We start from the raw sequence: 20,948 nt of genomic DNA, 5'->3' as shown, positions 1-20,948 counted from the left end.
GAGAAATGAGCCTCCACATGCCGAGTCTCTGTCCTCAGCCTGCACCCAGGAGGCGGGATGCTCGCCCTTTCCCTCTGTCCTGTCCATGTCTCCTACTTGGGGATGCTTGCGGTGAATCGAGTAATGTCCCATGTCACATCCTCGGCCTCACCTCACGGTCTGTCGTTCTCCACTCCCATCCAGTAGCAGTCTTCTCCTGAATGCCAGGCCCTTGGGCATCCCTGGGGAGAGCAAAGGCACACTGAACAATGAAGAACGGGTATTTGGGCGGATATACTGGGGAAAAAGTAACACCATCATAAAGTGAGTAATACAGCTAAAAACAGAGAAGAGAAATGAAAGCAAAAATAAAAAGGGAAAAACCCTAGAAGATGTAATGAACAGGGAGAAGGAAAAGTACTCAAAAAACATGTTGCTAAAATGAAACATGCGAGCAAAAATAAATAGATGTGAACAAATAGAAAAAAAAATATGGACAGGATAGGAAATGCAAATTAAGTAATGAGATTGTGAGTCAGGATTTATAGGCCTTTCTAGTGATAATTGCACAAATCTTGGGAGCTGTGGCTTCAGGCAAAGTCTCTTAAGACTTCCCTGCAAAGTGACCTGTGAGCTTCATATTTCACTGGTTGTCTGCACCAAAGGTGGAGATTTTAAAGCATCACGAGTCCTCGTGTTCTTCTGGCCACTACTTAACAACATGACTAGCGATCTGCAGCATTTCTTAGGCATAACTTGTAAGGGTTGTTCTTGCACCTTCCATTTATGGTTTAAAGCTCAGAGATGCTCTCCAACTTGATTTCAGGTTTTAGGGGATTAATTCCTTTCCTACTATAGGGTCAGCAATAGCCCCTCCAGAACTTCATGGCTGTGTGCTGCAGTTTTGTGTTTTAAGAGGTTTTACTAGATCAAGATTTAGCAGAAAAGAGATGTTCTGTTGTCATTTAAGTAAACGTATGTTTTCAGAATTAGTGGATATAGGGTGCAGAAGCTACAATTGAAATTAGTTGGACAGCCTGTTCCCTTCCTTTGAAGAAAGCTGGCTGGATGCTGAGAAGCCACATACAATAGGGTCAAGTTCCATTATGTGGCCTGTGAAACCATTTTGTATTCTTGTCTTTTTACCATCTGCAAACAATTCCTGCCCATCATGATCCTATACTTTACATAAGGACAGCTTGAGGATTTTAAGGAGGGACAACATAGCAAAATCATGCTTTCAAACAACTGCACGCTGGACTGACTTTTATGTTTAAGAAAACTGTGGAGGCAAAGAGAGGAAAGCTTTAACACTGAAATTTCAGAAGAGAAAAACACCACACAATTGCTCAGTGTTTCCAGTCTCAGTATATGAGTTAGATTATGTTTGATTTTGTATTTCTCCAAATCTTTCTGTAGGGACTAGAAATGCAGTTTGTCTTTCTAAGCAGGGAATTTTCCTTGGTGTTTCAAAAAAGATATCCTTAATAATTTGTTGCAGGAGTCTTTTCAAACACTGCTATTGCAATTGGCATATTTTTTAATTTGTCCATGAACTATGTCATTCTGTTCTGCTCTAAACAAGCTAAATTCCCTATAAATCTTAAGCAACCAGCACAAACAGAATGAAATTCTATCCCTGCTGAAGACAGTGAGAGCTCTGCTGTTGATTTTTAATAGGTTTAATAATTTTCCCATCAACTCCATTCTTGCCTTGTACTGTAAATTACCAGTCACATCAATATATGTGAAGCTGATGTAAAGGCAGGTAGAATTTCTGCTAAGTCTGGCCAAATCTTTTTTTATTTTTTTTTTCTTTTAGATGGAAAAGTCAGGATTTGGCTGCCAAAAGGTATGAGAAGTGTGGAGTCCATCTTTCTCAATATGGTGTTAACCCTTGAGCATGACATCAGTGCTTCATCCTATTAAAATCAGTGCACGGGACTCCCTAGGTCACTGAAGGCTGCTCTCTGCAGCCATAGCTCATCAGCCACCCATACTCTGCCTGGAAACGATGCACTGGAGAATGCATGAATGAGAAGCATTTTCAAGCATACCATAACTTGATTGTCCCATGGGTAAAGAGCGGGAGAGATGAAGGGCACCTGACATGCACATTCAAACACATGGACTGCTTAATGGCAACATAGATAGTAAGGCAGAAAATACGTATTTTAATCTTACATTTCAGAGGGAAGAGACAGGCCAGGAAAAAGTACAGCTATGCTCATGTAGGTGAATCTGTTACTGACTTTCACACGCTTCTGCAGGCACTTGCAGGCATGAACATAGAGCAGTTGCATTCAGTTTTTAGAGAATCGTACTGGAGCCTTCTCTGCGCTGTTTGCAAATCAAAGCCAGCCAGCTGGCACGAAGGCAAACAGGCCATGCTCTACTTCTTTGCCCCCCACAGCACACTGAATCATTTCTCCCAATTAAGGGAAAGTTTATTTTAAAAGGACTTTGGGGGTCCCTTTGGAGATCTTTGGAGAAAGCTGGCTGTACCACATTTACTTTGTACCTTCTTGAAATATTAAAAAAAACTCCACACACCCTTTCATTTTTCTTAATATAACGATATATTTAAAAGCATTCTCAAGGGTGATTTGCATGTCAGCTGCGTGCAGCCATAGGGGCACAGGTACCACAGTATTTTTACACCAAAAACGCTGCGTGGCAGCTGATGCTACTGCTGATGCTGCCAGGGGCAAAGAGTGAAAATTGTGGGGGTCTTGGTACAGACACTTGTCAGGGAGAACATCAGGCCAGCACTTAGCATGGGTTTCAGGTGCACCACGGGGAAGGGCATCCCTAGGTAGCAGATACATTAAATCAAGACCTGCTAGGCTTACAAATTAAGGTGAGTAAAGCTGAAGTATTTATGCTTAGGTATGAGGTCTATATGCAAGATGCCTGGCATGAGGGGGTGCCCTGAGTTCTGCTGCAACCTGATAGAGATAAAGGATCTGATGCAGAGCACAGTAAATAAAGGAAAATAATAAGGGGAAAATGTCTGTCTCCTTAAATGTCTGTCTTTCTGTGGAAATGATGCAGTGATAGCTCTGTCTCACTATTGAGTTTTCTCTAAAAATAAACTGGTATGTTATTTGAGCTCTTCCAAAATGTAACATGCAGAAACTACAAGAAGAATTAGGACAGAGCAGTGAAGGAGAAAGGTCAGCAGACTGGCCGCCTTTGGGGTTGCAGCTCCTCAGATTACTTGGTAATGCTTCTTAGAGCAAAAACTCTGGTTCATCTGGCAGGAGACTAGCAAGCATCCCTGAAGAGCAATACATTGACCTTTCTGATGGCTGGAGTTTTCAGAACTTGAACAAAACTGTGAGGCGGACATAACTAGCTGGAGGATGAGTACTGAATTCAAGATTCTTACCCAGCACATCTGAAAAAAAAAATTCTCACAATTTTCTCTGCTTCCTCAAGTTACACCTCTTTGCTTTTCCAAGAAGTTTTTTATTTCGATTTCTTTGGATTTGCTTCTTACACACAACGAAGTATTGATCTTTCCTGAGTGCCCTGATGGTATTATTTAGTTTCCCAAGCTTAGGTATTAAGTCTTGGCCTAATGTTACAGAAATGTGCAACAGAAGTGCATGAAATTTGGGTGTGATTCTCCCTGATGGCTAGCAGCACCAGAGCAAAAGATTAAATATATGATCTAAGCAAAATGCAAAGCTTGTTAAATGGGAACTGGCTAAAATTGGATGGTAAAACCTGCGGGTGCAGACTGCCGGAGGACCGCTAGATGACGGTAACGTAACTCCTACAGCTGCAGCTATTCCTGGAGCTCCTTCAGGAGCTGCCTGGGGTTTCCGAGTCTTCTAGAAAGTCAAATGTTTAACTGAACCTCCTCACTTCTCCAACAGCTCACCTGGACACCTCCATCGACCAGAAAGTCTGCAGCGGACTTTTAAACCTGGGAGTTTGGGCAAATTGGTCTGAAGTGCTGTTGTTGGAGGAGCACAGAAGTTTTTTCTGCTCAGCCGGGCAGTCACAAGGGACTGGCTCTGCTCCCTGTTTGCAGCTGCTATATTTCCCTGAAAGCCGTCTTAAAAAGAATTAAACACTTTCCTAAAGTTACTTTTCCATGAAAGCAACTGATGTAGTTGCCACAAAGGTATTGCATGCCGGTGTTCTCCAGCCTGTTCGGTTCAAGAACTGGCCACAGCACAACTTCTGTGCTTGGGTTTGATCAAGTTATGCATTTCTTTGTGCCAGCAGGTCTTTGAGAGGCATATTACGCAGGCAGAGGACTGGGGAAGGAAAAAGCCTTGAAGAAATTCAGCCCCAGTTTCTGCTGGGCCCGTGTACTTGTAAGAGCAGGAAACAAGATCAGATCCTGAGTGACAGGTGGGCTGCAGAGGAGATAGTCCAGCTGATGATTTCAGTTTCGTGTTCCTAATTGCCAGCTGTCATTTCATGGAGACTAGATAACTCTCCCTGGATTGATGAAATTGTCTGATGTTAGTGATATGCGATCCATATAACAAGGACTTTACCAGATAGTCAACAGCATTCAAGTTTAAAATTTTAAATAGAAAAAAAATGTTGTCATTCAAAAATTTTTAATTTACAGCTCTGCAAAAAAGACTTCCTCTAAGTACTATTCATCTGATGAGGAAGAGTGCTTGTGCTAGCAGTTGTACTTTACAAGCAGTTTCAATGGGTCAGGTTAAAAAATAGGCTCATGAACACAGACTGACATGATGTGCTACAGCAGATCAGAGAAATTACTGAGGGGGGAAGAAATGAAAAATCAGAATTTTAATGCTCAGGAAAAAAGTGCATATGATATGAAGGAGACAGGAGCAAAGATAAGAGGATTAAACAATGGAAAGGGGAAACATGATCTAGTAGCAAAATTATGAGGCTGTTAAGTCAGAAGCTGTAGGCCGTTTGAGCTATTTTCTCACAAACCCAAACCATGTGACTTCAGACAAAGCCTCTTTAAAATTTTGCCTGAAGGGCTGTTGCTTTTGCAAAGGAACCTGTATCAAAACGTGCACTTATAAGATTACAGACGCTAACAGCGTTGGCTTGTATTTTTTTCTTGTCCTTCTGAAGCATGCTTGAAACACAGCTGGGGTCTTATCATCGTAGCAAAACACAGTTGTTTTTAATGGTGATACAATAGAAATAGGTCAGAGCTGAGTCATTTGGCACTGGCTCATTTAGAGGCTAGACATGTCACCAGTTTCACCCTTTGAAAATGTCAGTTCTGAAATCCGTGGAAGAGAGGCGCTGCAGAAATACAGGGTTGTGCCACACTGCCAACGGAAGATAAAAAAGGAATGAAACAGACCCACTGATGCATGAAATATTTTATTTAGCATCTGTTCTAAGCTGCTATCAAATGAAACAAATTATGTTTTAGTCTTCATTTAGAATTTGTTTGATGTTAAAGCAAAAACCAGTTTCAAAGTTAGGTCAGATCTCTGGGCAACCCAGAAGAGTTTCTCAAATTACTGATTTTAGATAGCATTTTTCTATCCGGTTGTGAAAGCCTAAAGGAAATACACTCAGCTATCTGACCAACTAACATTTTGGTTAATCGCATTGTCTACAATCCATAAAACTTCAGCTTTCTGAGGGGAAAAGGATGATTTGTAATTGCTTCTTCTGCTACTTTGTCCATTTTACCAGTAGTAATTTCATAATACTATTATTTAATAATAGCAATTTGGCCCTTGCTCTCATTGCCTACTATAAATTGCCATTATCAAAATAACTTTAAATGCTATTTTCTCAGTTCTTATGTGCTATTATAGCTCCTTGCATGTCTCTGTTCACCCTTAAGTGACTTTCCCATTTCTTTCCCTGCTTTCTGACACCATAAAATACATATTACCTGTTATTGTATTCTACATCAATAACAGAGTGATGATTGACCAAATTTTTATGGTTAATATCCTAAAATATCAATAATTTTGAATCCTTAGTATTTCTGGCCACAGGGACCTTTCCTGAGGTGAATGTTGTATTTCTGTGTGGAGGAAAACATCTTCTATGCCGTATCCTTACAGTTTGCCAAGATGTATGCACGTTTTTTCATGAATCTTCAAAAATGGGAAATGGGGAAGGAACAGCAAAATCAATTTCTGCTTTTCTAAGACTTTTTTTTTTCTTTGCTTTTTCACTCTCACTAAGGGAAGTGAAAGTCTGAATGCCAAACCCTAGCAACTGAAGGCAGAATCCCCTTACTCACCCAGCAGGTAACGCATAGACAAGAAGTGTGAACTACAAAACACTGATGTGTCTTACATCTTCCCACAAATGCTGTCAGCCGGCCCAGAAAGAACACTGCAAGGCAAAAAGAGGAGAGCTGATTTATTTGATCTAGCTCAAATGTCAGCTTTACTCTCGAGTTTGATAACATCACTGCGATACAGAGTGTGTGTGTGATGTTTTTCACAGTTGGTAGGTTTGCTTTGCTCTCCCTCTGCAACTCTCCTAATTCCTCTCTATTTCCCAAGTAAGGTGGTTTCTGTGGAGCAAAAGTGGCCTCTGTCCAACAAATCAATCTGCAACAGTCGTAATACGAAGTTCACCCATCCCAGGACTACGGATCCCAAAACAGCATTCCACCAATCTCCCATCTACGTCCCAGGAGCTGAAATGATTTGGGTGAAAAGGACCTGAAGAAGAAGATGACAATCCACCCCATTTTTCAGAAAACAGGTGGAGGTTCTGAACTTCTGCTGGTCAGGGCCAGCATGGCCCCAGCTGGTTGTGGACATCTGTGTTGTAGATGCCCACACCATGTGCTGCTGCTGGTCTGAAACCATCGTTTCAGAACAACTCTCATCTTTGTCAACGAGTACTTGGGCATATGTTTTGGCTTTCAGGACCTTTAATTGACTTGTAATTTATCCAACTACTGATATTACTGTGAGCAAAGTTCTATTGCCAATTAGTGTTCTTACTGGTTTTAGTTGCCATTAACAAGACTGAACATGATCAAATATTACATCTTCTGCAAGGTGGTAAACTTACGCAAGTCTTCAGTCTCAGAATCATGAGATTATGTGAAAACTAGAGTTTTAAGGTGAAAGCCATCTGATTATAACTGTAAAGTAAGAACATGTGCCTTAAAACCTTAAAAAAAAAGCTTCAGAATGGAGACATCTGCCCTTTCATTTTTAAAAATGAAGATTGTAAATACCGAGGTTTTCTGGGCTGGTGGGTGCGCTGCCCACGCCTGCAGCCCCATAGAGCTCCAGCCCCGCTCCCTACACTTCCTCCTACCAAACGCAGAGTGAACTCGCACCTCTCCCCACAGCCTCTGCCGAATATTAAGGCGACGAACGCGTGCACTGTGGCGCCGAACGTGTTTCGTGCAGATGGGAGAGCATCATCCTCTGGGAGAGCGGGCGCGCAACCGCGCGTCCGAGCACCTGCGTGACGTCACGACGAGCACTCGCGAGCGAAGTTTTTTGAGCAACTCGCAGCGGCAAGAGGTTTGGCAGCTCCTTCTGTTCGAGGGGTGGGGGCGCGGAACACACCGGACCCTTTTGCGCTGGGGGCTGCCCCGGAGGGGACGCTCTGCCGCCGGTTGGCGGCGCCACCCCCGCCCGTTCCCGCCTCCGCGCACCCACCGCCTCCTCGGGACGGCAGGGGGCGGGGCCATGACGTCAGCGGCGGGCGCGGGGCGGCCGGGCGCCGCAGTGCGGGCAGGAGGCCGCGGCGGCGGCGGCGGCGGCGGCGGGCGGGGGGAGGGAGGCTGCGGCTGTGCCTGCGCGGCCGCGCCATGGTTCGCTTCGGGCTGACCGTCGTCCGGCAGTGAGTACCGCCGCGCTCCCTCCGCCGGTGCCAGGTCTTGCCCTTTCCCCGTCTCCTCGCTGCTTTCCGCACCCCCGTCTCGCCGGTGCCGGGACGGGCCGTGGCGTCAACGGAGTTCCGCTCCCCCCCCTTCTCCCCCGCGATAACGGGCGGTCCGTTGGCCGCGCGCGGCCCCCTGAGGGGTAACGGCCTCGTGTCGGTTGGTCGGTCGGTCAGTCGGTTGTGGCGGGCGGGGCCGCGCCGGGCGGGAGCCCGCGGGCGGAGTGAGCGCCGGCCCGGCCCGGCCCTTGAGGCAGGCGGGGTATCCGCGCTCTGCGGCCCGGGGGCATCGCTGAGGGCCGGGCTGGGAGGCGCCGGACCCGGGAGGGGCTGAGCAGTCTGTGCCGCCGGTGTTGGCAGGTGCGACGAGGTGCCGTGAGTCTGCTCCGGTGAGCCCTTCGGGCAGGTTAGGCTATGTCGGCGTAGTTCAGTATTGATGGAAGTGTGGGCTTATGCGTAACATCAGTAAGTGCTATTTGTGAACTCTTGGGTGACCTGTCATAAGACCTTTCTCCTGCCAAGAGCTCTCCGGTGGGGCACTGCTCATTTAGGAATGTTAGTCTAACGTTTCTGCTGTGACATGTTAACAGATTGGTGTTTGTGGCTTAGTTAAATTGTTAAAATGAGTTTTTCTTTCGAGCTACAGTGGATATTGACAAAGATTTGTCATTAACTAGGCTAAGTAGATCCAGCTTCCTGCATTTGACAGTTACCTTTAATTTCTATGAAAGCTAAACTTTTTATTCTCCTTAACGTAGAATCATAGAATGTCCTGAGTTGGAAGGGACCCGCAAGGATCATCAAGTCCAACTCCTGTCCCTGCACAGGACAACCCCACAGTTCACACCATGTGTCTGAGGGCTTGTCCAGGCTCTTCTTGAACACTACCAGGCTTGGGGCCGTGACACCTCCCTGGGGAGCCTGTTCCAGTGCTCCACCACCCTCTGGGTGAAGAGCCCAGAGTAGCCCTCTGTAATCCTCCCATGTTGCCTGACCTTGCTTCCACTGACCATGTAACTTCTTTTTTTTGCTGTATTTCAAGAAGAAGATAACATAATACAGTTTAGTACTTGATCAGTGCAACTGGAGCAGTGACTTATTTTTTGTTTTTCTGATTTTCCTCCTATCAAGAGTTACTCTTGACTTCCCTTAAAGACCTGGATCTGCTGATTTGGTGCTCTAGTTGCAGCCTTACTTTTACAACACCGAGAAGACACGCGAGCCTGAAACAATGTGATGAACTTGAAATCTTTACGTGGGACTCTTGCAAACACTTCAGAAAGATCCCAGTTCATTCACCAGCAAATGGATGGGAGTTCATCCATTACACTGTGCTTGCGTATGCTGTGTTATCGTAGTGCTACTTGGAAAAGTGCCCATTCTGCTCCAGCTGATCACCAGCGGGATGGACCCTATCCAGCCTGGCACATTTTGCTCAGGAGGCTGGAAGTAGCTGTCAGGAAGTGGGTAGAGCCTGAAGAATTAAATTGTTACCCCCTCTGCAGGAAGGAGTTTTAAAGCATACTAAAATAGTGTTTTCTCTTAAAAGTACTGGCCTTCTGTGATCAGTTACCTATTTGGGGCTCATCTTGAGGCCTTTCGCACAGCAGTGGTGATAGCGCTCTGTATAAAAACTAAGCAGCACACTTGGATTTAGTGCTGCAAAAACTTAAGCACGTGACGTTTTAGTCAGGTGCGGAGTCTCAACAAAGTCAGCATGCTTAACTTTCTTCATGTTAAATTTAGTTGTTAGATTTTCCCTCCTGAATAAATCTGCACATGGTTTTAGTCACTCTTCTCTTGAAATACCATTAATTATGGTTTTCAAGATAAGAGATTGTAATTCCTGAAGAAGGTGATGTGCATTCTAGTAGTTTTTCTCCAGCTCTGGTTTCTTAATGCTGTGTTACCTCAAGGTGTGCAGTCTGCTCTGCTGCTGTCTTTGATAATCTCTTGAATTGGCTTCCCTTTAAAGCACACGTCCAGTTATCTAGTACATGCTTTTCGTAAGAGGACTTCAGCGTCTTCCTGCATCTTCCTTCTCTCCAGCATGGAGGCATTGTTGTAGTACATAAATTATAATGCATTTACAATACATTTAAGAAATTACTTCCCTTCCTTTTATTCCATGTAGGTTTGTCTTAGTAAATATTGACTGCATAATTGGAGTTGACTGCTTGAAAATGGTTTTGGTTTATTGTAAAGTCTTCAAATACATATTTTGAAAAGAGGCTGTGCTGCACTCCATCTCATTTTCATATTCAGACTTTGCTGTCTTCTGTTGGTATCTAATACAATAACGTTTTTGAACATTCACTAAAACTGTTGTGAGTGAAGTTTTTATTTTGTTTATGATCTCTTTCAGTGGAGAAACAAGATTCAACAAAGACAAGATACTGCAAGGTTAGTATCAGTTACTCTACTGGCTTGTTAGAGATGGAAATTTATTCTTCCCTGCACAATGAGAAATCCTGTAACCAACTACTGAAATGTTAATTATTATTATGCAATAATATTGCAAACCTTAAGGACTTTATTTGTAAGCGAGGACATTAGCTTGATAGCTGTATAGAACTGTCAGGATCCTAAGTCGGTCTCTACAGAATGCCAACAAATAGTATTCCAATAGTTCCTTTTTCTAAACAGGGGGGAAAAAAGGTTACCTGTAATCAAAGTGGTAGCAGCACCTGTTATTAAGGATGCCAGAATGTCCCATAGCACTGTGTTAAATCCCAGACGTATGAAGACTGGGAAAAGGGCGCCTGGGACTAACGTGAGAAGTGAGAGCTGCAGCTCTGGTGAAGAACCAGCCAGATGCACATTTGTATGGTGGAGTTGGTAAGGAGCTGCAGAAGGGTAGATAAAGGTCATGCTGTAAAGGAGGCTATTGCCTTAAGAAGGTAGTCTGTCACTTGCAAAAAAAAGCCTACAGTAGAGCAAGGAAGAATGAAAAGTAAAGGTTGTTTAAATGCTTGAACTGTTCAATCCCATCTCTTTTTAGAAAGGCAGTCTTTACACAAAACATTTCAAAACAGACTTCTCCTTAGTGACTGCTGACTGGTACACCCAGAACTGAAAACTCTGAGCTGCTTGGATGTCTTCTGTTGTAGGAAAACTGAGGCTCACTGCTACAAGGAACCTAGTGGAGTTGTATTCTGAATAAATAAACTTTATACAACACCAGATGCTGTGAGGAAGAATCACTCTACCAGTTTTTCCTGCCTCTGTTTTGACATTGCAATTTACAGTTCTTGCAACATGGCTTTGCGTTAATAATAAAGTGAATAAATACTCCCACACTCTATGTTCTTAGAAGTACAAATGACGTCTTTTAATTTCCTGGCCTTCTGTGGCAGATGACATGTAGTGGGTTCTTCTCCACCCTCCTGGCCATTGTGTAGAACGTGAACATTGCCAACTCTTAGAGAAGCATGTGCATCTTGTGTTTCGAGAGGTATAAGACCTATGCCAGCATAGTGGTGTACATACTTTCACATGGCTGAATTACAGACTAAGTGTTCAGAATTCAAATTCTGGACTTCTGGTGTCCTGTCTTTTGCTTTTGGAAGCATATAAACGGTTGTTCATTTGCTTGGTGAAAAATGTTTTTGTTGTTCTGGATCTAATGAGAATTGCATGCTCCCTGCTTTGACTTCCTACAAAAGTAAAATAAGTGACACAAGTGTGGACATAGCAATTTGTTAAAGGTTTGTCCCTCTGGCACAGTTCTCGGATATCTTACAGACTCTCTGAGCTGTTACAGGAGCACACCTGTTTCATTCAAGCTGGATTACCAAAGTGCTGGTTCTCTCAGTGCTGTCCTAGAGCTCTGCGGCCAGTTAAGTTTCACAGACTACTCTGGCTGAAAACAACTTTTGGAAGGGTTACTGCTTTTCAGTTAGGTTTGTTCCATCAGCTGTGCAGCTGCATGAGCATAAGTGTCCATGTGCAAGGTGGAGTAGGGGAGAGGAAGAGACCACAACAGATTGTGTTTGCATCAGCTGTAAAATTCTTGTGAAACTGTGTCTTTGGCAAAGAGTATGTGCTGCTTTCTGCTTTACACAGAATCTCTTCCTGTTGTCTTATTTCTTCAAGGAATTGTCAACGTTAGGGAATGGGGAGGAGCAGACATTTCATGTTTGTCAGGATGTGACTCTTAATGTGCATACTTTTTCCATATATGTATTTTAATATCAACAACAGTATCTCAATTGTACTGTCTTTTTTCTTATTTGCAATCAACAAATCCGTTTACAGAGTTTTGGTTGTGAGATTCCTCTTGCAGGAAGCCTACCAGTGACCATTTTAAAAAGGACAAGTGATTTGAAATGCTCACATTTAGAAAATATAGGCCTCTGTTTCATGCTTAAATTTGTCTTATATATACATTAATATAAGTATGATCAATAACGATCCTTCTGTCTTCCTAGCCTGTATTCCTTTTTTCATACAATTTGTGTGGCAGAGTTTAGGGAACACCAGAGGAACAGTGACTTTTACTAAGGGTTGACTTTACTGAAGGAGAAGCATTTTTCTTATGACTGAGCAGATTCTTTATTGCTGCCATGCTTGCTCAGCTGTTAAATGATCTAAAATGTGTATGTCTTAATGCTGATGGGTTTTTATTTTGTAGGTCAAGGAGTGGATGAGCCGCTCTCTGTAACTGGTTTCAGACAAGCAGATGCTGCTGGTGTATTTCTCAGTAATGTGAAGTTTACGCATGCCTTCTCAAGTGACCTCCTTCGAGCAAAGCAGGCAAGTGCTTCTCGAGGCAACTGAATGTAAATGTTAGCTTCAGAATTTGACATTTATTTGCTCTTGATGATGCCAAAATACTACAGTGATGGAGAGCCAAAAGCTATATTGATGGACTTCGAACTGCAGTTTAAGTCATGTAGCATTCAAGAAGGCCTCTATGTGTAATGAAATTTCGATGGAAACAGCTCAGATAGGAAGCAGTGAAGGCCATCTTGCTTTGCAGGGTGTTGTGCAGTGTTGTTCTTATGGATTTGCCTTTATTTTATGTGTGTGTATGTTCTTGCTAAAGGAGTAATTGGGACTTAGAGGTAACACAGACTGAAGTCAGTTTCTTTGAAGAAACAAACCAAATTTGCTGTGATATTTTTGTGCTGTCATGCATGGCAGCTATATGCTGTGTTTTTCTGAGGAATGCAGACCAGTATAGGGAAGATCAAGTTTTGCTGTAAAGTCAGTACAAGGATCATTAAGTATGCAGAGTGGTTGGATTTTGGCAGGAATGTAATATCACACCTCTCACCTTGATGCACTACTTTAATAGGTTAATTAAATTAGAAAAAATGTTAATTACTGAGTGGGATTATATGTGGTTTTGTATACAAGATTACAAAATACTCAAAAAATTAGAGAAGTGGAACTTTTAAATGAAGAGGCATAGATCAGCTGTTCTAGGAAGGCCATGTCTCCTGTGGAAGTCTTATCCTTAATTCTTTCTTCTTTTACTGATGCTATGATTTCAGGAGACTTCATGTGATTGAAACTAGTAAGCAATTCTTGATAGCCCTGGTGGTTGCTTGCTTTTTGCTTTGTCGCCCTACTACAAAAGTCTATGAAGCCTTGCTGTAAACCAGATCGACAGAATCTGGTATAAATCCCCCCTTTTTTTTTTCTTCAAACATAAATCATCAATACCGCTCATCAGTTTTGCAGCACGGTCCCATAAACTGTTGTAGCAGCACCACTTAGGCAGAAAACAAACCAGAGAGGGAGAGAGGAGTGCAATAATTAGATATTTAAAAAATATCTAATAACTGACTGACACGTTGCTTCATTTAAGTGTGAATGGCAGTGATTATAATTAAAAAACATTCATAGTGCTTTATAACATTTCTAAGACTGTCTGTGCTATGTGCCTACCTTAGGGGAATTGATTTTGAATGCTCAGCTGCTTGAGGGTGGTGCTGGTAATTTTTTTCCTTATATTAGAGGCAGCCTTTTCCATGAGAAGCATTTGCACTCTCGTAATGTAGAAGGCAGACCTGAATTTGTCCTTTGCATAAAGGAAATGTGTTTTGCCACTTGTTCGACAAGCTATCCAGACTTTGCAGAAGTTTTTCCAAAGATGTGTAAAGCTGCAGTTTCCATTTGCTTGGAACTCCCTTTTTTTTTTTTTTTTTTTTGGCAGGTACATATCTATGAAGAAGTGTCTTTTAAATTGTCACTTCATAGCTCAAGTATGAGAGGAATGCACAAATTCCCTTGCAAAAGTGGAAAAACAGTTTTTTAAAGAAACTGTTAGTGGTAAAGTTTAGTTTTCCTTGCAACATCTCCTCTATGGGCTGTAGTCAGGGTGTATACTGGTTACTGGAATCAGGAGTGGTACATGGTCTTCTGGCTGCTGCCCGTGGTTGGCAGATGAACATCCAAGCCTGGGCAGGATAGGAGAAAACAGGGGTATGTGCAAAGAGTGGTACTAGCTGGGCAGGAATCCTGAGAGTAAAAACAGATGCAAAGTGAGCATGTATAGGAAATGCAGAGAGAAGCTCTGGAGGGAAGCCTGTTTGAAAGAATAAGCCTAGGAGGGAGGCTCACAGACTATGTCCAGAAATTAGCAATGTAGAAGAAGCAGGCCGACCTGCAGCGTGAAAGTAAAAAATAGACTAGTTGGGCAGACTGGGATGTGGCATGAACAGAGCATAACTGCATAAGACTTGTAAGCTTAACAGAACATAACACCAGCATCTGCAGGGGATTATGAGGCCCTACTGTGAGATGCTCATGCTGTTGGGAAAAGAGCCCTGCAGTGCCAAAGGTTGTTTCAGGACTCTTCTTCAGGGCAGATTTTGGTTTCAGCACATTAAGTGAAGATTCATTTTTATTTACAGTTCAGAGTATGAATTAGTGCTCAATAGGTGAATGTTGTCTATTCTATGTACTGAACGAGTCCTGGAGAAATTTCAGGATACAATCATACAATTTTCTATGCTATTCATATATATAAGGAAATTTATTCAACCCTCTCTGAATTTTGACATCACTCTGCGACAGAAATTTAAGGTTGCAACATAAAGCCTTTTCTAAGCAATACATTAAATAGGTCATAAAATCTTGTTAGTACAACAAGGCTGCTTATTATTTGCCAGAATCCAAGGGTTCTTTTCAAAATGAGTGCTTTGAATGTCAGTTCAATTGGATGTGGACATTTGCACGAGACTTCCAGCTGATATTACCAGTCAAAACTGTATGTCAATCCAGTACCGTACTTCAGTGCATCTAAGAACAGGAGCAAGTTATCCAGCACACTAAAGCCTGTATAAGGCAATACTTTTTCCGAAGTGATATCAGAATTTCCTTCTGATCAGTTGTCCTGCCCTCCCTGCACCCCCAAATTCACATGCTTCCTCGGAAGGAAAAAAAATACGTAGCACAAAAGTCAAGACATCCAGACTATTATTAAAAGCAAACTAAGCCCTTTGAGTTTTCTCTGTCTCTTGGCCATGCTATCAGAAGGCAGGTGAATACAGTTTAAAATTTTTTTTTTGTTTTTTTTTCCCAAGTGAACCATCCAGGGTATTTTTTCCTCGTAAGATTTAGGCTGACACTTCAGTATGTTGCCGGAAGACAACCTCCTGCCTCTTAACTGCTTCAAGAGTATTTGATTTCTGAGGTGCATTAAGTAGCCACTTGCGAGAAAGTAATTTCGTTTGGTAGATGCTATGTTTTTTGCAGTAGCTTTAACTGATCAGTTTTTAGGAACATATTGCTTGTGAGTCTGAATCATGTACTACGTGTAAAGAATGTGTCAGCGTGATTGCTTTGTGAGTAGCAAGAGAAGGTGTGGCTTTTATCGCGGCAAATCCTGCTGCTGCTTTGTGTCTTGCTGCCCAACTTTCATGGCTGCTAAGTGTCTTTAATTATTCTGGACTTTGAATTGTGAAAGAAATTTCAGAAGATTGCAGCTTTTCTGCCTTTTATGGCCCAATGCAGGCCATATATCCAACTCTGGCAGAAATTAGTAGCTGAAAAACTTTTTATCTTGTTCGTTTGAGTTGTTGGGTACTACTAATGGGATTCACATTGGCTGTGGTGTTGTAAGATGGTATTATCTATCCCATGAGAAAACAGATTGATAATGTGCCTGTATATTCACTTTTTAGACTGCTGCCACAATTCTAGGAAAAAATAAGTTTTGCAGAGATTTGGAAATCAAGTATGATGCAAGACTTCGAGAGAGAGTAAGTGCCAGAAGAGTTCGTTTTAATATTGAACACTGAACAGGTTGAAAATGTAACTTACTGCTGATGGGTATCTTGTCTTATTAAATGGTAGATTTAACAGTGGAGAGCTCTATTTCATGTGTTTTTAATCACTGAAAACTGAACTTTTCAGGTACTATAAGTTGTTTACAGAATTGTGAAGCAAAGCCAAAATTTAGTGATTAGTGCTGTAACCGTGATGTTCTAATGATTTAAGTAAGGTAAGATTTACATGTAGAGGGAATTATTTTAAATGTAATAAAAAACTTAGCTCTGTTTTCTAACCCCATATGTAGAGTGTTAAAGATACTCCCTCTGCCTACCTCTTCTAGCCTGATGACACAGCTCGATGTTGGCTTTTTAGCTGTTCATACCTTTCCATTTGCATAGAGACTACAGGAAAGCTCTCTGCTGCCCATGAAATAATCTGCTTTCCTGATTAGTCTCTCTGCCTGATAACGCTCATAATTATACCTCTGGTCTGTTTTTAAGTAGGTCTTGATCAGAATAAACTCAGATTCTGGCAGTTTCTCCTACTATGAATCACCCTTCAGATGCTACACTGAGAGTGTCAGCTGAATTTTAAATAAGGAAATGCTGCAAAACCAAAAGTGGGATGGCATATTGCCAGCAGACAAATAAGTGTTTAAGGAGCAGAACATGGTTGTAGCATTTCCTATTTGGATGATTTTCTGTCAGAAATTTTTGTTCTTCCTCTGAAACCAGCAAGTTAAAAGCTCCCCCCGTCTTCCTCAGTTGCTTTATCACCTGGCTTTTTGAAAAAATCATGAGTCGTGATACAGAATTTTAGAAAGAGTTCTCTCAAGTCTCTGTTACTTTTTCTTTTTTTTTTTTTTTCCTTTCATGGTGTTTGTATGGATGCATAGAAATGCCAATACAGTGTCTGGAGGCCACGAGTTTTAAGTTGCTACTCTGGATAACTGGAATTAAGTTTGAATTGCATGAAAAGAAGCAAAGTCCTTTAAAAGAACATATGTCGTTGACCCTATTATGAAAGTTTCATTCTCTCATGCTTTGTTTTCATGAAAGAATACTGGAAAAATATTTAAGATAAAGATTTCGTTTTCAGCAGCTTCAGAGCACTTATCTCTTCATATCTTTCTTAGTGTTCTTAAATTGCCAATATTTTGCTTTAGAGAAAGGGATTGAGAGACTGAAATAAATTCCGAAGACTGTAATAAATTAATTATTATGGCAGCTAATTGCATATCCACAGCAAGTGGATAGTGGCACAGAAGTCAAAAAAGCCTCAGTAATCAGTATGTGTCTGTATCCTATTTGCCAACATCTGGATTTCTGGAATGTGTGTAACTGAGTGTTTGACAGTATAGCATCAGCTCCTACTTTCTCAAAATGTTAATCATAACTGCAGCATTTTCACTGTCTTTGGACATTTCAAGGAAACACCAAAGCTTTCTATTTGAATATATTTTTCATCTGTTAGTGGTAGTGAAGTATTAATCTTCAGAGAGATAAATATTAATTTGTTTTACCATTGTTAGTGGTGTGCCTTGGAAAGATCTTCAAGGTCAAAAATCGTAATGCACATCCAAGTATATCTATCTTGTAAAATACGTTACAGATAATAAATATTATGTTTTATAATGAGACTTCTAGTGATCCAGAATAAGTAGCTGGTATGTATGGGTTCTGCATTTGGACGTCTTGGGAATAAACATATCATTGAAGACAGTTAATTGCATGTTCTCTGAGTCCATTAGCATGTGTCTTCAAGATCTTTTTTGCTTTCTTTGTTTTCTGAAAACACTGCATCAGCAATGTATGTCTTGAAAAAATGGGAGGAGACCTTATTTTTTTTTTTAATAGGTATACTACTTCTGTGTTTTTCTTTTTTTGTTTGTTTTTGTTGGTGTGTGTGTTTGGTTTTTTTTTTTGTCTTTTTTGAAAATTCTGATTTTTAAAATGGACTCTTCCTTGGTTGTGGAGATTTCAGAGGTCTGTAGAGAAACTATTTGGTTTTTTACTTGTGAAAGATAATTCCCTGTAGTCTTTCTGCAAATGAAAAGCAAATGGAGTTTATCCTTGTGTGAACCACTACAAACAGAGGTTTTTGCAATGTGACCTCAGTTACAAAGACATCTGAATTTTATATGCTAAGAGCGTCAAGAATGTATAAAAAATGTCAAGGCAAAGATCAGGCTGGAGGTAATGTTTTGAATGGTAGTACTTCACGTGAGATGCTGCTCTTAATGTATTTCTCTACCCAGCATGTATATATATACTTAAATCGCAGATATAAAGAGCCCCCAGTATTGGGATAAAATATATAAGGTAGTTAAGCCTGCACATTATGCTTGAGAATCCAAGAAAACAAAGCTATTAAGAGATTTTCGCATTGGAAGCTGTACTGGAGACTTGATATATCTTGCTAAACTCGCTCTTTGTAACCTGCCTCTTACAGAAATACGGAGTTGCAGAAGGAAGGCCTTTGACTGACCTCAAGGCTATGGCAAAAGCTGCTGGAGAGCAGTGTCCTTCATACACACCTTCCGGAGGAGAAACACTGGATGAAGTATGGTATTTATTTATTTGTGCTCTAGTTTCTAGGCCATTTCATCAATGTAGATGCAGCTATTGTGTACTTAGGAACATCTTATTGAGAGCTTAGCCCTGCTAAAGGTGTAGGTGCTTTCCAGGCTAAAAACACTGAAGGCTGGACCAGATGATCCTTGTGGTTCCTTCCAACCTAGTATTTTATGATTCGATACTTCACCTGGTTGCAGCAGCTGCCGAGCAGGGAATCTCTTTAGAACTAAAATATAGATTCTGAGACTGACTCCTCTTGTTTGCAGAAGGTTGATGGCAATTGCTCTCAACCTGGGCTTTGCAGGGCAGAGGAGTTTTGACAGCATTCAGTAACTTACTGATTTCTGAGACTTGTCTGTGATAAATGTTTGTCTTTTAACTGAAGTTATCTCTCAGATTTCTGAAAGCTGAAGTCTTTTGCATTCTTCACAATGTACTCTTCTGATCTTTCTCTTTAGGTAAGAGAACGTGCAAGGGATTTTTTTGAATTTCTGTGTCAGCTAGCTGTTGGATTGGAACAGAAAGAACAAGACATGCATGGTGCAGCAAGTGGAAGCTCAGGAACTTCTGAAGAACAGTTAGTTTTCCCTTGGACAAACCACTGTAGCGAAGCAGAACTTAGCTCTGAAAACAGTGGAGCTTCTAAAATATTAGATGCCAATATATTAGTGGTGAGTCATGGAGCCTACATGAGGAACTGGATTGGTTATTTTGTTTCAGATCTCAACTGTACTTTGCCAACAAATTTAACAAAGTCTCAGTTGTCTTCGGTCAGTCCCAATACAGGAGTTAGTCACTTCATTGTAAAACTTGAAAATGGAAATTTGTTAAAACCTGAAATCACATGTGTTTGTCTTAATCAAGACTCTCACTTAGTAGATGTGGGAGCCGAATGTGTAGCTTCAAAAGTGTTTTAGGAGTCTTTGTAGGGGGAAGTGGTTTTACATCACCGTTATACTAAGCTTGGGAAAGGTATCTGTATTAGTGAATGAGACTGAGTGGAGTTATTGACACTAAACTGCAAAACTGAAGACATGCAACTGCTCACCATCTTAAAAGGATTTGCATGGCCCTAGTGCCTGATACAAGTTGGCACTAGAGAAATAAAACAAATGTTCTTTATAAACAGAAACATAATACTTACAGTCACCTTCATATCTGCTCTTACAGTGCATAGTTTTAAAAACTTATTTTTGTTAGCCGATATATTTTTTTGTTATCTCCCAGTAAAAGAGTTGGGGAGGGGAGAGGAATGGTACCTCAAAGATGAGCTATACTGTATTCTTGTTTTGTTACAAAATGCTATATTGTAATATTAAACATATATGTTGTCTTAAAATAACTTTTTTTGAATGCAATAGTATAACGTGAAAAGGAGCATTGCCTAGTGAAAAGGTTTGGTACAGAGCCGGGGGGCGTGTTCCAGGCTCTGATACTAAATAGCTGTGAGACTCTGAGCAAATCTCTCCTCCATTTGTAAAGTGAGGATGATGATATACCTACCTCGCAGGAGTGTTTTGTAAGAAATTGTTAGTGTTGCTGAGACCTCTGTTGAAGAGCGCTGTACACAAACAAAGTATTTATTTTGTAACTATAACCAGGAGCCTCATGTGCACATAGCTGAAATAAGTCTCTCTTCTGAAAAAGAACCTTATAAATAGGGCAACTTGTGCCCAACTAGAATTCTGTTGTCAATTGTAGTCATATACTTGATGGATGAATATTTTTGCCTAGAATTAGGCAAGTTTGATTGCTTGATGATTGCTTATAGTTGCTGTTGGTACTGCATTCTTTCCCCACTGGGATGTTTGTAGTGTTACTGTGTAAGCTTATCTGACTTATGTTATTTATAATATCCACATACTTTTTCTTCATTTGCATATTTTAAGCCAGTTTTAAAAAAAAAAATTAAAGGCTTCTGAGTAGAACTCCATTTCGTCTGTATTTCTTTTGAGGTAAAAATCTTTGATAATATTACTCTACGAAACTTTGCTCAGATAATATACCTCATATATATATATATATATATATTTTTTTTTTTTTTTTCCTGAAAACCCCCATGCTGGTCTTTTACTGTAAAAAAAAAAAGAGCCCTTCTTAGGGATGATGGATCAATGCTATCCAGACTCTTACCTGGAAGAAACACTGACGTTAAAATGTTAAGGACATATAGAAATTGTTTGCAACTGTACAAAATGAACTGTTCAATTGAAGTTTTAATTTTTTGTAATTTTAAAAAATATGCTGTCCTGTGTAATTTGAACTACTTGGTTTCTTTGCCTTGAAGCAGAGACTTGAATTTTGAGGAGGAAAAAAAGGTTGCTGTTTTTC

At 41.0% G+C, this 20,948-nt stretch overlaps 1 protein-coding gene across 1 annotated transcript; it reads left to right on the top strand.

The window, feature by feature from the left end:
* The first annotated feature begins 7,691 nt into the window (after positions 1 to 7,691).
* On the top strand, positions 7,692 to 20,545 carry TIGAR (TP53 induced glycolysis regulatory phosphatase). Its single transcript, XM_065649956.1, has 6 exons — positions 7,692 to 7,776; positions 10,181 to 10,218; positions 12,449 to 12,570; positions 15,951 to 16,028; positions 18,493 to 18,603; positions 19,076 to 20,545. Exons 1-6 carry the CDS (start codon positions 7,745 to 7,747, stop codon positions 19,532 to 19,534), a joined length of 840 nt encoding a protein of 279 aa, XP_065506028.1. The 5' UTR covers positions 7,692 to 7,744; the 3' UTR covers positions 19,535 to 20,545.
* The last annotated feature ends 403 nt before the right edge of the window (positions 20,546 to 20,948 follow it).

Source organism: Caloenas nicobarica, chromosome 1 (assembly GCF_036013445.1).
Source record: "Caloenas nicobarica isolate bCalNic1 chromosome 1, bCalNic1.hap1, whole genome shotgun sequence".
NCBI classification, from domain to species: Eukaryota; Metazoa; Chordata; class Aves; order Columbiformes; family Columbidae; genus Caloenas; species Caloenas nicobarica.
The sequence above is the reverse complement of the archived record's forward strand: the minus strand, read 5'-3'. Positions and strand labels throughout refer to the sequence as shown.